The sequence below is a fragment of the Coffea arabica genome, chromosome 11c (genome assembly GCF_036785885.1).
Source record: "Coffea arabica cultivar ET-39 chromosome 11c, Coffea Arabica ET-39 HiFi, whole genome shotgun sequence".
NCBI classification, from domain to species: domain Eukaryota; kingdom Viridiplantae; phylum Streptophyta; class Magnoliopsida; order Gentianales; family Rubiaceae; genus Coffea; species Coffea arabica.
In genome coordinates this window covers 33,618,403-33,634,400 of record NC_092330.1, presented here as the reverse complement: position 1 = coordinate 33,634,400, position 15,998 = coordinate 33,618,403, and the positions used below count along the sequence as shown (strand labels likewise).

Genomic DNA, 15,998 nt, shown 5'->3' with positions numbered 1-15,998 from the left:
CTCTCGGTTCTAGTATTGGAAATTACTATAACGTTCAATATAAGTTCAAGGCATTGCTAACCATATTATGTATAGTAGCTCTTTCTTGCCATATTATAGTATACTATGTTATTTTATTAAAATAAGTGGGGGATTGTTGTAGTATTTTAATAAAATAGTCAATTTTTTAATTAAATGCATATGTTACAAGAGAGAAATTTGGTAACGGGCTTTTTTGGAGTTGGTGGCAATTGATTACATTTGATTAATTAACCTTTTTATTAGAAATTAAAGGTCTTCAATTACAATAACTTTATAACCTACAGTTCTAATTTGATTAGCTAATAACTTTGCTTTCTCTTTAAATCCACATGCATCTCTTATTAGAGCAATGAGTCTGGTTTAAAGGCTCAAATCAGTAACTTTAATATGTCGAACTTAAAGTAGGTTAATTCCTTCGTTTATTACTCAAAAAAAAATAAAATCATGCAAGTATTGATCTGAGAGAGAGAATGTATTGAACTACAAGCCGACAGGCTACGAAATATTTTTTTTTCCAGCCCAGCAGCCGGCTGGATTTTTTTCAAACAGAAAACTGCCCGGGAGTCATCATCAAAAGCAAAAAAAAATGTCAGCAGTCAATTATTAAAAAAAATGACTAGTCAACCTTGATAACCAATCCAATTGAGCAAAAATTAATTAGCAAAAACATTAACCTAAGAACATTGCGTGATTATTGATCCCCATCCATGGATCACAAAATGCCTGCAAATAGCTGATAAATGAAGACTTGAAAAATCTTAAAAATTGCCAAAAGAAAAAAGAAAAAAACAAAGATACCATTTCCAAAAAAAAGGTAATAAAAAAAAAGCTCTGCCAGGTGATAGCCACAAAAAAAAAAAAAATGATGCTGACTTGGGAGTATTTTTCAACATTGATATCAAACGATTTAAAGCAGCCTTATTGTCTATGATATTCCTAAAATGAGCTGCATCAAAGAAAACAAATAGAAGTTAGCAAACATGAATTCTTCCTTTACAAATATTTTTGTTACAATTCTGGGTTGCAAAATGAAAGATTTCCTTCCCATATGCTACTCATACGGATGGAAAAGAATTATTGAAGAGGAGGCGATGGAATGTCTATGAGCTTAAATTTCTATTTAGGAACGATGTTTCAAGTTAGGTTTGGCATCGGCTTAGTTGACAAGAACGTGTTACTTTTTCACAAAAAATTGTGAGTTCAAATTCCGCTGTCATGATTCTGAAGGCATATTCTGACACGTGAAGGTGACCAGAACCGAACCCACTAAAAAAAGAAGTTTCAAGACTAGAAATAATCATTTGCTTCAGGGCAATTTATGGGAAGCATATTTGTGAGTCAAATTTAAAAAAATTATTTCAAGATTCAGGTGGTTCATTTTCGTCAGGTATATTATGGATTGAACTTCAGTATAATTGTAGGAAAAACAAAAAAGTATGGTCAACAGGCGGATGTTCTGGCCAGGCGACTTTGGTGCCGAATGAGGTGGTTATTGCTGAGAAAACTTGCTTCTTGGGGTAGCTCCTAAGCAGTATTTTGATTGATTATTTTCATCCATCACCTGACCCAGTGTGATTTTGCTTCTTTCTGATTTTCATTTAGAGTTTTGCCATTTTCTAGTGGCCATGTTACTAGAATTTTCTGCTATTTCTTTTGGGCACGAAGTTAGTTGTGATGCCATTTTGCGGCCCAATGTCAGCATCGGTAAGCCGAAACGTGACCAGAGATGGGTTTTGGGACCAAGAGAATATGTGGGTCTAAATTGTATCATTGTCAAGGGAATAGGTAGAAATAGTTTGAACTCTTTAATTTTCATATTGACGCGATTTTTTTTTTTGTAAAAAAAAAAATTTAGTGAAAAATACACAAATTTTACAGGTTAATTAAACTAATAAATCAAGAAATAAAAATTTATTTACTTGCTATGCCACATTTTCGTTAATCATCTAGTGGCTAAGTTTAAAACCTCAAAATATAAAGATTTTGAGTTTTAATCCTCCTCTGACCTCTCCTCTCCCTACGCTGCTAGAAAAAGGAAAACAAAAAGTTGAGCGACTGTACAATTTGGCCATTTGTATTGCAAAATGGCAACTTGATCATTCATTTGCTTTTGACCAAATAAAAATTATCCAAAGCCGCACTAATCTTCATCTTCATACATTAATTAGGCCAAAAAAAAATTATGGCTATTCAGAAACGAAATAGTAATTGTGCAAATAAAGAAAATTAAACTGCAAATATGAGAAAAAAAAACTGCAGTGCAAAATATATTGTTGATGGTCTCAACTCGTTCTAAGTTTTCATTTTCATTGCTCTACTCCCTTCCCGAAGATTAACTCTATTGGAAAATAAAAATTAATTTCCACAGACAGAAAGGAATGCTGAAACTAACAAACACATAATCAACATGTTAATTTTATTTTGTCTGACCAATAATTCAGTTTATTATTGTTTCTGGTTATGGAGATGAACCCATTTTGGCAGCAAAAGCAACTAATTGTGTTCTGTGGCACTAATATTTTCAATCTTTATAGGAGCAAGAATATGATTGAAATTTCAGCTCATATAGTTCCTCTTTCAATAGAGTAACTAGGACCAATTCATCTCCTTCTCACGTTCCAATTGAACACTTTCCATGTTTGCTTTTTTTCTAAGGAACGAGACCTGCAATACTCGTAGAATCTAGATAGGATCCAATAATCAATATAAAAAGACCATGCTCTTCTATAATAAGGGCTAACACAAAGAATTACCACTAATGAAATCACGATCACCATATATGAAGCAAAAAAGCTCCAAGCGAATGCTGCCACATCAATTGCACCATCAACTTCTATGTCTTGATCACCAACATTTTCGGGGTGTGGAGCAAAGGGGTTACAACTTCTCTTGAGCAATGGTCCACAGAGACCTGGATTTCCTCTATAATTGCTTTCGTCAAAGCTTGCAAACTGCCATGTATCAGGCACCCTGCCAGACAAGTTATTGAATGACACATTGAAGATGGACAAGGTAGTCAATGATGCTAGCTCTGAAGGTATTTCACCACTCAAATCGTTGTAAGAAAGATCCAAGCTCTCTATTTGGTTCAACATGGAAAGTCTTGAGGGAATAGATCCTTGCAAGTAGTTGTGGGATAAATTTAATGCCCGGATATGTCTGAGATCACCAAATTTAGGAGGAATCGCTCCAATCAATTGGTTACATGACAGATCAAGTCCAGACATGAAATTCAATATATTCCCTGCATAGTGTTCGCTTCTACTTTTTGTTGTGAATATCACTTTTTCTTGCTCGGAAAAAGCTATAGAATACTCACTCGAGAATATCTCCATGGCCAAAAAAGGAAGGTTTGCGACGAATTTAATACCAAAAGGCTGGTCATAGGCAAAAAATGCATCTGTGGAGAACTGCCCTCTGCCAAAAGAAATGTTGTTGAAGCATGTAGGCAGTGGCCCAGAAAACTTATTCTGAGAAAGATCCATAATTGTCACTTTCTGCAGCTGACATAAGTGCAAAGGAATATGACCAAGCAATTCATTTCCCCCCAGTAGAAGAACCCTGAGCTCTTTAAGTTTACCAATATAGCGTGGTATACCGCCAGACAGCTTGTTGTAACCCAAATCGAGTGTCGTCAAATTGAAGCTTCCAGACAGCATGTTTGAGATGGGCCCTGAGATCATGTTGTGATGCAGGTGGATGAACATCAATGACGTAAGCTCGGAGCAGGCTGGTAAAGGTCCGATCAACTGATTTTTGGAGAGGTCTAAAAATTCAAGATGTGAAAGTTTGCATATAGCATCTGGTAAGCTACCTTCTAGCAAGTTGGCTGACATGTCAAGAGCCTTCAATGATGAAAAATTTCCAATCCAACTTGGAATTTTGCCTTGAAAAGAATTGTTTGAAATATCCAGCAAAGATAAACTTGGAGAACGAGATAATCCATGTGAAATGCTCCCATTAAAACGGTTATTATCCAAGTGAAGGATTTGTAGGCTTGTTAAGTTAGTGGACCCAGAAGGAAAATTGCCATGCAAATTATTATAAGACAATACCAATATTCTAAGAGCTAAACATCCAGTTCCAATTTGACTTGGCACCTCCCCTGAAAACTTGTTATGGGACAAATCAATTGATCTTGCCATTGTCAAGTTTCCCAATGAGTGGGGAATATTGGCTTCAAATGAATTTCCTGACAAATTCAACCACCGCAGAAATGGAAAAGATAAACCGATATTTTGGGGAACCTTACCACTGACGTCATTGTTTGAGATGTCTAATTGAATTAGATTTGTTCCCAGAGAATCATCTACAAGAAACGGACCCGTAAAAGAGTTATCCTTTAGAACAAGAACTTCTAAGTTTGTATTATTTTGCAGAAGCCAAGTGGGAATCTGGCCGACTAACTTATTGGAAGACAGATCAAGAATTTGCATTTCTTTCTGATAGAGCAGGAAACTTGGGATTTTTTGAGTCTGATTATTCAAGTTGCAGCCAGATAAATAGAGATCCTTTAGCTGAAATGGTGGGGGCAGAGCAAGATCCTCAGTGTCAACATGTGAATCATTGTTTAAAGGTCCAAGTTCGAACCCCTGAAGCTTTGAATGGTTGCCCAAAGAATTGAAAGAAAAAGAACCTCCAAAAAGGTTGCCAGAGAGAGATAGATATTCAAGGTGTACGAGAGGAGTAATGAGAGCTGCAGGGATGTTTCCGCTGAGAATATTTTTGGAGAGATCAAGAACTCGAAGAGACGTCAAGTTTCTGAAGCACATAGGAACAGGCCCGTAAAATTTATTGTCACTCAGCTGAAGTTCATCGAGATTCTTCAAACTGCAAATTCCTGTCCAAAAAACAAGTTCATTGTAAGCTTTTGATACAGTAATAGTCGATGCTAGGTATGACTTGTCAATATATAGCCAATTCAGAAACCATGAAATCATATGTTACACGCAAAAAAATTGAAATGTTGGTTTCCAAATTTCATCCGTTCTAGCTCAACATTTGAAAAGTAAATAGCAACTTCATGCAAGCAACCGAGCCTTTCACAGCCTATCTTATTACCTTGAACGACGGAGGAATCATTAATACCAATACCGTTCAAAGATAAGGCTTTGAGAGAAGTTAAAGCCTCAATGTCGGAGAGTTTGTTAAATTTTGTATATCCAAGATTGAGTCCCTTCAAGTTCTCCAGCTTCAATTCTGCAGTTCAAAACTTTATGTTAGTGTTATAGTTTTGGATATATCAAAATTACATAACTATTGCTGCATCTCCATTCCCTATTCTATAAGAATTTGTATATTTCAAACAAGGTAAATTATGCCACAGGTCGACAAAATTTTCAAAGTCTTATTTAATCCACTATACTATTTTTTCACGTCAATGATGCATTGAACAGCTAAAAAGGATCAAATTGGGCTATTCTATCCATTTGCTCGATTAAAATAGACGAAATTCATTGCATGTGAGCTGCACACTCTGCAGGGGCAGCTTTGTCATTTGGTAGTAAAAAGTTGTATGGTAGACAAAGGGGACGTTTGATAAAATTAAAAACTAAAACCTGAAAACTAAAACTTAATTGAAACCTAAATTTACTAAATTTCATAAAGTGAAATATGTTTGATAACCAGCTAAATTCGAGCACTAAATTAAAATATTTTATTTTGTTTTAAATTATATAGTTGAATAGTAATATTACGTTTTACTTTTGTACTATATTAACTTTTTAAATATCAATTTTTTATACTAATAATCTGCATGCTAATAGGAAAAGTATGTTTTTTGTATGTGCATATGAGAAACAATTTGCAAAATTTAGTGTGAAATTGTCTATCTTCAAGAGAAGTAAAATATATATTTTGTGTGTTTGATGGAGAGATTATGTTTAAAAGTGCATGTTATACAAGAAAATACGTGTAGGAGAGGGAGAGAGAATATGTGTGCATCTGAGAGAGAGAGAGAGAGTGTGTGTGTGTGTGTAGGTGAGAGAGAGAGAGAGATGTATATGTGTGAAAGTGTGTGAGGGTATAAGAGCGCGTATGTGACAAAGAGAGAGAGAGAAAGTATATGTGTGTGATGGGAGAGAAAGAATGAGAGAGAGTATTTTTTGTAGTACAAGCACTTAATACATCATTTTTAAGTACTTAATGGAATTACCAAACACCAGCCAAATGAGACTTTAGAAAAATTTGTCACCCAACATGCACTTTTTTGGAAAAATTTTTTGAAACCAAAGAATAATAACAAAAATCTCCCAGAGAAAAATTAAAACACAAACTAGTCCTTGTATTTCTAGTTCTTTTAACAGAAGTGTTTTAACAAGAATGATTTGCATTTTTGAAAAATGAAGTAAGAAAAAAAAAAAAGAGGCAGTTCAAAATACTTAAGTATATATTGTACTGATGAATAAATAAAGAAGAATAAAAATACAAAAATGTACTTGAATTTCTCTGATTGTTAGTCAATGGAATTCTGAATTAAACGCAAAAGAAAAACTTACATAACCAATCCTTTTAGATTTACAAATAATCCTCCCACCTTTTGTTTATGTTCCACTTTTCAATCGAAGGTTAATTAAACCTACTAAAACGAATGGAGTATTTCTAAGATACAGCTAACCTAAGGCAGATTTTGTTAATTTTGTGAATTTATTTTGGAATTTGGACATATTTTAACATCAAATTAGTTGTACAGATATTTCCATCCTATCCTTATAATCTTGGGGGAGGGAGGCGGATGGGTTGGGTGGTGGAGTATAAGTGAGAGAAAATGACACTTAATACTTCAAAGAAAATAATTTCGATTCTAACTTATTCTAGGTAAACCATGTATAACTTTATCTCAGATTGGACACACATACCATTAAAGGATAAGGAACCAGCAAATCCAGCATCATATAAGTTAAGAAGCTCCAATTTTTTCAGACAATTGCATTCTGCAGCAACAAGATGATCCAAGAACTCTTACAATGGGCAGATTTCACGCCTACATTCCTAATGCCTATAGATTGGGCATTTTTATCTTTTCTGGTATATCTATACTGTATAATTTAGGTATATCACCACAGATAGTTATTAAAATGTAAACAACTTTGAATCTGTAAATTAAGCCACCCCTCTAATCCCATATTTGTGAACGTAAAATTGAAAAGAATAAGACGCTTTACAATTAAAGTTTACATTTAAGAGCTTTTAATTGGAATAGAGTACAAATAAATAATACTAAGTCATTATAAGTATAGATATTCATTTACTTCTACGTGAGAAACAAGAACTAAAACAATGAAGCGGAAAAGAAAAAATAGACCAACAGAAAGTTAAAGAAATTTACGTAAGGTCAAAGAAAGTCTCATAAAAGAATTAGGAAATGCTAAATTTCTTTCTTTTCGAAGAAATTCTGCTTTATATTCTTCTTTAATTGTTGGCCAATAATATAATATTTTCTTAAAATTTTGCAGTGACATTTTTTTTTTTGTAAATTTTATTTCTCTACTTTTTTTATGAATCAAGTTATTTTCTTACTAAAGTACTTCTATTATTTCTCGAAAGATTTTGGAGTGCAAGGACCACCTGTTTCATAATGTTTTGCTGATATAGTTTTTATTTTTTAATTTAATTTCCAAAATGTTTTCTAATAAAGCACGTCAACAATCAGTAAACTTTTCTAAATTCTCATTTAGTCCATTTTATTATTTTCATATATGCAATGAGGAAAATGTTCCAAATGTAACGTGCAATTCACATGCCGTAAATTTTGTCTCTTTTTAATTGAAAAAATAAGTAGAACGACCAATTATTTATTTTTAGGAGTTTAGCAGTTCAGTTGACATAGGAAGCACAGTTAGATTTAGAATGAATACAGTAAGCTAAATTAGATTTTAGAAAGGTTTGGTGATTGGTGATTCATTACTAGATCTGTAACTTCATAAACCAAATAGCCCTTATAATATTAAGTATTGATATTTAACATAAGATTAGAAAAGGAAAAAAATGTACAAATAAAACTCCCACATTTTATTCGTGTTCCATTTTGCAATTGAAAGTTAATTAAACCACCTAAAACGAATGGATAATTCTAATGTACAGCTAATCTAGAAATTTAGGCAAATTTGTTAACTTTTAGGAATCTATTTTCTTGTTGGAATTTGGACATAATATAACATCAAATTATAGAAATAGGGAAAAGTACACAGATAGTTCTGTCCTATCCTTATAATCTTGAAATAGAAAGAGAAAATAATGGTTATACTCCAAATCATGTGACAGGATCCAAAGAAAATTATTTCGCATCTAGCTTATTTTGGGAATGTAATTTTTTTTGGTTAAAAAAAAACACGTATCCCAGTTAAACTATATGCACCTTTATCTCAAACTGGATATGCGTACCTTTAAAGGACATGGAACCAGAAAATTGATTACCGCTTAAGTCAAGAAACTCCAATTTTTCCGGACGCTTGAATTCTGCAGCAAGAAGATGATCCAATTAGAACTCCTAGAATGGGCAGACTGCGGTACAACAGCTCTCATGCTCATAGTTATTAAACCCGGCCCGGAAAGGAGACCGGCAAAGGAGGTGGGTCAACGGGTTACTGGTTCAACCGGTAGGTGAGTGGTTGAACCAGTGGGTCACTAAATATATTTAAATGTTATATCTTATAATTTTTTATATAGGACATATGATATAAATTTTAATAAATAATGTCATAACAAATGCTCATTTGTTTTAATTTGCTATAGAATAATTAATTCATATAAGAATCATCAAAACATAAAATTAATTAGTGATCCACCAAATTTCAAATGTAAAATTTTATCTATGTTTAGTGTAATTATCTAGGTTACTTACAAATTTTAAGTGCAAAAAATTATTAAAAATAATATTTGTCTTTAAAATAAATTATGTAATATGTTATTTTTGAAATCTAGTTTATAATTTATAGAATTTGGGGGGTCATAAGTCTGTATTAAAAGATTCCAAATAAATTTGTTTTGGAGAAATAAAAAAGAATAAAGATAAAATTGATAAAATGTTCATATAGTATAAGAATGGTAACTAATTAACATGTAGCGAAATAGCATGGTGGTGAGCTTGTCATAAACCTTGTCTAAGGTCATAGGTTTGAATTTAGCCAACAACTTTGTAAAATTTTTTCCTCAAAACCGGTTTCTTCACAAAACCGGCTGGGTTTCCAGTTTAATCCGATTGAATCACTGGGTCGTTGACTAATCAACGATTCCAGTGCTTAACCGATCTAATTAGAGACCCGGCCTAGTCTACTAGCAGGTACACTGGGTTGATCGGTTCAACCGTCGGAGGCCGGACCGAATTTTATAACTATGCTCATGCTAATGGATTCTACAATTTTATCTTTTCTTGTATATCTATGCTTCATAATTTTGGCATGTGCAACATCTCTCACAACTACGAAAAAAAAAAAACATTAACTAATTATCATCTTTCAAACAACTGCTCACATGTTAGCCACAGGCAATTTTTTGGATAAATTACACTTTATTCCTCTGTAATTTAGAATTTTTTTATATATAATTCCCCTATAGTTTCAAAAGATATACATAACTCCCCAATGATTTGAATTAAAGTGTCAAAATAACAGAATTTGCAATTCATAATGGAGTCACCTGAAATGTCAAAAATACCCCTATATAAAGGTTATGTGTATATTTTGAAAACCATAAGAGAGTTATATGATAAAACATTAAACCATAAGGGGGTTTGGTGACTGGTGATTCACTTTATCCTGAAAAATAACATTTTGAATTCATTACTAGACCTGTAACTTCATAAACCAAATAGCCCTTATAATATTAAGTATTGATATTTAACATAAGATCAGAGCTTTGGTAGTTAGTGAATGGATTTCTAAATTAAAATGAAAAGAAAAATCAAATTACTGATCCTTCTAGAGTCACAAATAGAACTCCCACATTTTATTCATGTTCCATTTTGCAATTGAAAGTTAATTAAACCACCTAAAACGAATGGATAATTCTAATGTTCAGCTAATCTAGAAATTTAGACAAATTTTTTAATTTTAGGAATCTATTTTCTTATTGGAATTTGGACATAATATACATCAAATTATAGACATAGGGAAAAGTATAGAGATAGTTCTGTCCTATCCTTATAATCTTGAAATAGAAAGAGAAAATAATGGTTATACTCCAAATCATGTGACAGGATCCAAAGAAAATTATTTCGCATCTAGCTTATTCTAGGACTGTAATTTTTTTTTTTGTAAAAAAAAAAAGTATCCCAGTTAAACTATATGCACCTTTATCTCAAATTGGATATGCATACCTTTAAAGGACATGGAACCAGAAAATCGATTACCGGCTAAGTCAAGAAACTCCAATTTTTCCAGACGCTTGAAATCTGCAGCAAGAAGATGATCCAATTAGAACTCCTTGAATGGGCAGATTGCGGTCCAACAACTCTCATGCTAATGGATTCTACAATTTTATCTTTTCTGTATATCTATGCTTTATAATTTTGGCATATGCAACATCTCTCACAACTACAAAAAAAAAAAAAAAAGATTAACTAATTAGCATCTTTCAAACAACTACTCACTTGTTAGTCCGCCGGCGATTTGTTTTGGGCAAATTACACTTTACCCCCTATAATTTAGTATTTTTATACATAATCCCTCTATGGTTTTAAAAACTTTATACAATTCTCTCATGGTTTGAATTAAAGTGTCAAAATAATGGAATTTGTAATTCATAATGGAATCACCTAAAATATAAAAAATGCTTCTATGTAAAGTTGAAAATTAATTATTAACCACAATGGGGGTTATATGTATATTTTGAAAATTATAAGGGGGTTATATGGTAAAACATTAAACTATAAGGAGGTTATATGATAAAATATAAAATCATATGGGATTAGTGCGTCAAGTATATTATGGTTATATATTTTTATCACTTCAGTCATTTTAAATTTTAAACAAGTGCAATTTCAACATTTTTAAAGGTTCTGTTACGAATGATTATTTCCGTAACTTTGACACTTTAATCCAAACCATGAGGGGGGTTATGTATAGTTTTTGAAACCATAAGGAGGTTATGTACAAAAATGTAAAATATAATTTGCCCTTTTTTCTTTTCTTAAGACCATAGCCAATTATTAAAATGTAAACAAACTTTGGATATGTAAATTAAGTTACCCTCTAATCCCATGCTTGCGAAGGTAAAAGGAAAAACAAATAAGATGCTTTGCAATTTGCTCCACATCAATAAAGTTCACATTTAAGAGCTATTAATTGAAATAGATTACAAATAAATAATGCTGAATCATTCTAAGTTTAGATATTCATTTATTTCTATGTGCTGAACAGGACCCAAAACAAATGAAGTAGAAAAGCAAAAATAGAACAGACGCAAAGTCAAAGAAAATTGTGTAAAAAGGTTAAAGAAAGTCTCATATAAGAATTATAGATAGTAATTGAATATACCTTCTATAGGAAACGATCCCTCTAAACCCATATAACGGAGAGACAGCCTTTTAAGTTCAGTAATTGCAGTTATACATGGAATTGTATTGTTGTTGAATTTGTTCCAATCGAGGTATAAGGACTTGAGATTTTGCAACTTAGCCCAATTCCTGCAGCCTGCAAAGCACGAGTCAGATTCTAATAAACGGGCTAAATACCAAAGAAACCCCTTTGGCTAATCCAATATACACATTTCCTCCTTATAATTTGAAAAAGTACAATTTAACCTGCATGGTTTTGGATTATAGTGAAACTGTTAGTTTTTTTAATTAAATTTAATAATCGAGCACTATCAAAGTTTTTAATAAAAAAACAATGATGAAATAATCAAATCGACCTTTGAACCATGTCATAAATAAATTATAGACAAAATTTGGTGTCAAATATAATTCCAAAATGACATCATCGCAAAAATTAAATTTCATAATAAAGCTTCTTCATCCCTACTGATTTCTGGCAAAAGAAACACTTATTAGAGCTTTGCAGCGGTCCACAATGGTTCTTGCCGGCAGCATCATCCAAAGGGAGCTGATCTATTCCTTCTACCAAAAGAGGTTTTCGATATTTGACTCGAAATAAAAGGACGTGAGAGGTAAAATTTATCACACTTTTATACTTTTCACGTCGACAAAGATATAAATATTTGCTTTTCGTTTTTGTTTTCAAAGTTACCTACTATGCATAAAACTTGATGTAAGTGGTAAAATTGTTGTACATTACACAAACTAATTTGTAACCGGTCACCCATTGAATTGAAAACTATTTGATAAATAAATAAGACACACTATCAAAAAACGTGGAAGTAAAACTTGGTTGCTAATCGACTAAAAGAAAATGATGGTAAGAAGCGAGTAAGTCAAATTCAAAAAATAAAAAGTATACTTTGTAATGCAATATCTTAGTCTTCTCTCTTGATCCATTCACTTTTTTCCACATAAATTGCCTGTTTTTTTCTTAGAGACATCAATTTACTCATGTATACATTCCTTAATTATTGCTCCTAATCCATCACAATAGGTTGATGTTTTATGCCTGTATGATCTATTTTTTAATTGCTATTTTTTCTTGACTTCTTTCAATTTATGATATATTAATTCTTGTTGTTTTGAAGAAGGGATAATTTCAGAAACCCCAGGAGACGTTTCTAACAATTTTACTGAGCTTCCCTGAGATTTGAAAAATTACACTTACCTCCCCTGATTTGATAGTTTTAGTAACATAACCTTAAAATAATATTGACTTCGTTAAATTTTTAAATAAATACCCAAAAATGCCCTCGTGTATTGAGTTTTAATTTACTTCCCTATACAATTATAAGATTATCTCGTGTAATTATAAGAAAAAGGTGTTAAATTTTTTATGTCCATACCTACTATTTGATAAACAACTATAATAATAATTTTATCATTATAATAAGATACTTTTGATGGTATTTTATTATGGATTTAGATTTATAAGATAGAAAAGAAAATGTCAAAATAATTGATTTAGAGTTTATGAATTTTTCGAGTAGTGGGATTATCATAATTTAATAGTGGTTTTGGGCCGTTTCTTTTCGATTTATTGTTAATTTTAATACCAAAAAATAGAAAACAAAGATTAGCAAAAAAAATATTGGATTACGTATAAAGTTAACTCGTCAAAAAAATCACTAGTTCGACATTTGGTTACAATATAAGTTAGAGATAATAGTGATAGTTCTACAGTTTTATTGGTAAAAAATTAAAATAAAAAGGAATAAGAAGGAAAAAGAATGAAAAAATAATTTTAAAAGTCATTCTAACTATAAACATACCAAACAAGAGAATTTCATTAAAATATTTAAGGGTAGTATAGTCATTTTAAATAGCAAGAGAGGTATGTGTAATTTTAAAAATCTCGAGAGAACTAAATAAAATTGTTAAAAAACTCAAAGGGAGGTTTTCGAAATTATCCCTAAAATTTAATGCAAAATAGTTTCCCGTTTAATTAAACTATCGTCAGTTTGTATGGGATTTTGAGTCTTCTACAATTATAATACAGATATACACGCAGATTAAGAGAAATTATAAGAAATAAGGCTGAGAAAAAAAGATGAAGAAATATGAAAAACTTGCCTCAAGCTGCGGACAAGAATGCTAAAAGTAAGGCTAGAACGAAAGAAAAAATGATGATGAAGAAAGATGAATTACTTGTCTGTGTAATCAAGGTTCTAAATGGCCAATCTTTCGATAGAAGCTTAGCAAAATCAAAACATATACAAGATTAAATTTTATATTTTACTCTGGAAAATTAGTAAATTGCAAAGTACAAAGAAGGAAAAGATTCAACATGGTGTATGTGGTTTAGGCCAAGATTCAATTATTGTTGGGGAAAATTAAAGGATTTTCTTGCAGTGATGAAGAATGGGATGACTGGTTGAGAGGTGATTCAAAGATTGAATTAACAACGAAAGAAGTTTAAGATGATTGTGCAGCAACAAGATGATCCAAGAACTCTTACAATGGGCAGATTCCACGCCCACATCCCTAATGCCTATAGATTGGGCATTTTTTTATCTTTTCTGGTATATATATACTTTATAATTCTGGTATATCACCACATTAAAAATAAAATTAACTAATTAACATCTTTCAGACTACTGCTCGCATGTTAGTCCACAGAAGATAGTTATTAGAATGTAAACAACTTTGAATTTGTAAATTAAGTCACCCCTCTAATCTCTAATCCCATATTTGTGAAGGTAAAATTGAAAAGAATAAGATACTTTACAATTAAAGTTCACATTTAAGAGCTTTTAATTGGAATAGATAAATAATACTAAGTCATTATAAGTAAAGATCCTCATTTACTTCTATGTGCGAAACATGACCTACAACAATGAAGCGGAAAAGAAAAAATAGACAAACAGGAAGTCAAAGAAATTTACCTAAGGTCAAAGAAAGTCTCATATAAGAATTAGGAAATGCTAAATTTCTTTCTTTTCGAAAAAATTCTGCTTTATATTCTTCTTTACTTGTTGGCCAATATAATATTTTCTTAAAAATTTGCAGCGACATTTTTTTTTTATAAATTTTATTTCTCTATTATTTTATGAATCAAGTTATTTTCTTACAAAAGTACTTCTATTATTTCTCAAAAGATTTAGGAGTGCAAGGACCACCTGTGTCATAATGTTTTGCTGATATAGTTTTTATTTTTTTAATTTAATTTCCAAAATGTTTTCTAATAAAGCATGTCAGCAATCAATAAACTTTTCTAAATTCTCATTAGTACAATTTTTTATTTTCATATATGCAGTGATGAAAATGTTCCAAATTAACGTGCAATTCACATGCCGTAAATTTTGTCTCTTTTGAATTGAAAAAAAAATAAATAGAGCGACCAATTAATTGTTTTTAGGAGTTTAGCAATTCAGTTGATATAGGAAACACTACAGTAAGCTAAATTAGATTTTAGAAAGTTTTTATAATAAATAATATATATGTTAAAAAAAAATATTTACTAGAGATTTTAGAAAGTTTTAGTGATTGGTGATTCACTTTATCCTTAAAAATAACATTTTGAATTCATTACTAGCTCTGTAATTTTATAATATTAAGTATTGATATTTAACGTAACATCAGAAAAGGACAAAAGTGTACTTGATTTTTCTTTGGTAGTTAGTGAATGGGTTTCTAAATTAAAATGAAAAGGAAAATTTAAATACCGGATCCTTCTAGATTCACAAATAGAACTCCCACATTTTATTCGTGTTCCATTTTTCAAATGAAAGTTAATTAAACCACCTAAAACGTATGGATAATTCTAATGTACAGCTAATCTAGAAATTATGGCAAAGTTTGTTAATTTTAGGAATCTATTTTCTTATTGGAATTTGGACATAATATACATCAAATTATAGAAATAGGGAAAAGTACACAGATAGTTCTGTCCTATCCTTATAATCTTGAAATAGAAAGAGAAAATAATGGTTATACTCCAAATCATGTGACAGGATCCAAAGAAAATTATTTCGCATCTAGCTTATTCTGGGAATGTAATTTTTTTTTTGTTAAAAAAAAAAACACGTATCCCAGTTAAACTATATGCACCTTTATCTCAAATTGGATATGCGTACCTTTAAAGGACAAGGAACCAGAAAATCGATTATGGCTCAAGTCAAGAAACTCCAATTTTTCCAGACGTTTGAAATCTGCAGCAAGAAGATGATCCAATTAGAACTCCTTGAATGGGCAGATTGCGGTCCAACAACTCTCATGCTAATGGATTCTACAATTTTATCTTTTCTGTATATCTATGCTTTATAATTTTGGCATATGCAACATCTCTCACAACTACAAAAAAAAAAAAAAAAAGATTAACTAATTAGCATCTTTCAAACAACTGCTCACATGTTAGTCTACGGACGATTTGTTTTGGGCAAATTACACTTTACCCCCATATAGTTTAGTATTTTTTATACATAATTCTCCTATGGTTTTA

The 15,998-nt window shown here is 31.3% G+C and overlaps 1 protein-coding gene across 1 annotated transcript; it reads right to left on the bottom strand.

The window, feature by feature from the left end:
* Positions 1-2,275: 2,275 nt before the first annotated feature.
* On the bottom strand, positions 2,276-15,694 carry LOC113716624 (uncharacterized). Its single transcript, XM_072070240.1, has 6 exons — positions 15,634-15,694; positions 11,496-11,651; positions 10,337-10,411; positions 8,404-8,478; positions 5,083-5,220; positions 2,276-4,861 (listed from the first exon to the last, which is right to left on the bottom strand). The coding sequence occupies exons 2-6, from the start codon at positions 11,524-11,526 to the stop codon at positions 2,622-2,624; spliced, it is 2,559 nt and encodes an 852-aa protein (XP_071926341.1). The 5' UTR covers positions 11,527-11,651; positions 15,634-15,694; the 3' UTR covers positions 2,276-2,621.
* Positions 15,695-15,998: the final 304 nt, after the last annotated feature.

What these genes read in the sequence shown, in the direction of transcription:
- LOC113716624 (XM_072070240.1), bottom strand. Translation starts at nt 11,526, where the DNA reads ATGGGTTTAGAGGGATCGTTTCCTATAGAAG. An exon ending in TGGTTCCATGTCCTTTAAAG is followed by an intron (nt 8,479 to 10,336) that starts GTATGCATATCC and finishes TTCTTGCTGCAG; the next exon opens with AATTCAAGCGTCCGGAAAAA. An exon ending in TGGTTCCATGTCCTTTAAAG is followed by an intron (nt 5,221 to 8,403) that starts GTACGCATATCC and finishes TTTGAACTGCAG; the next exon opens with AATTGAAGCTGGAGAACTTG.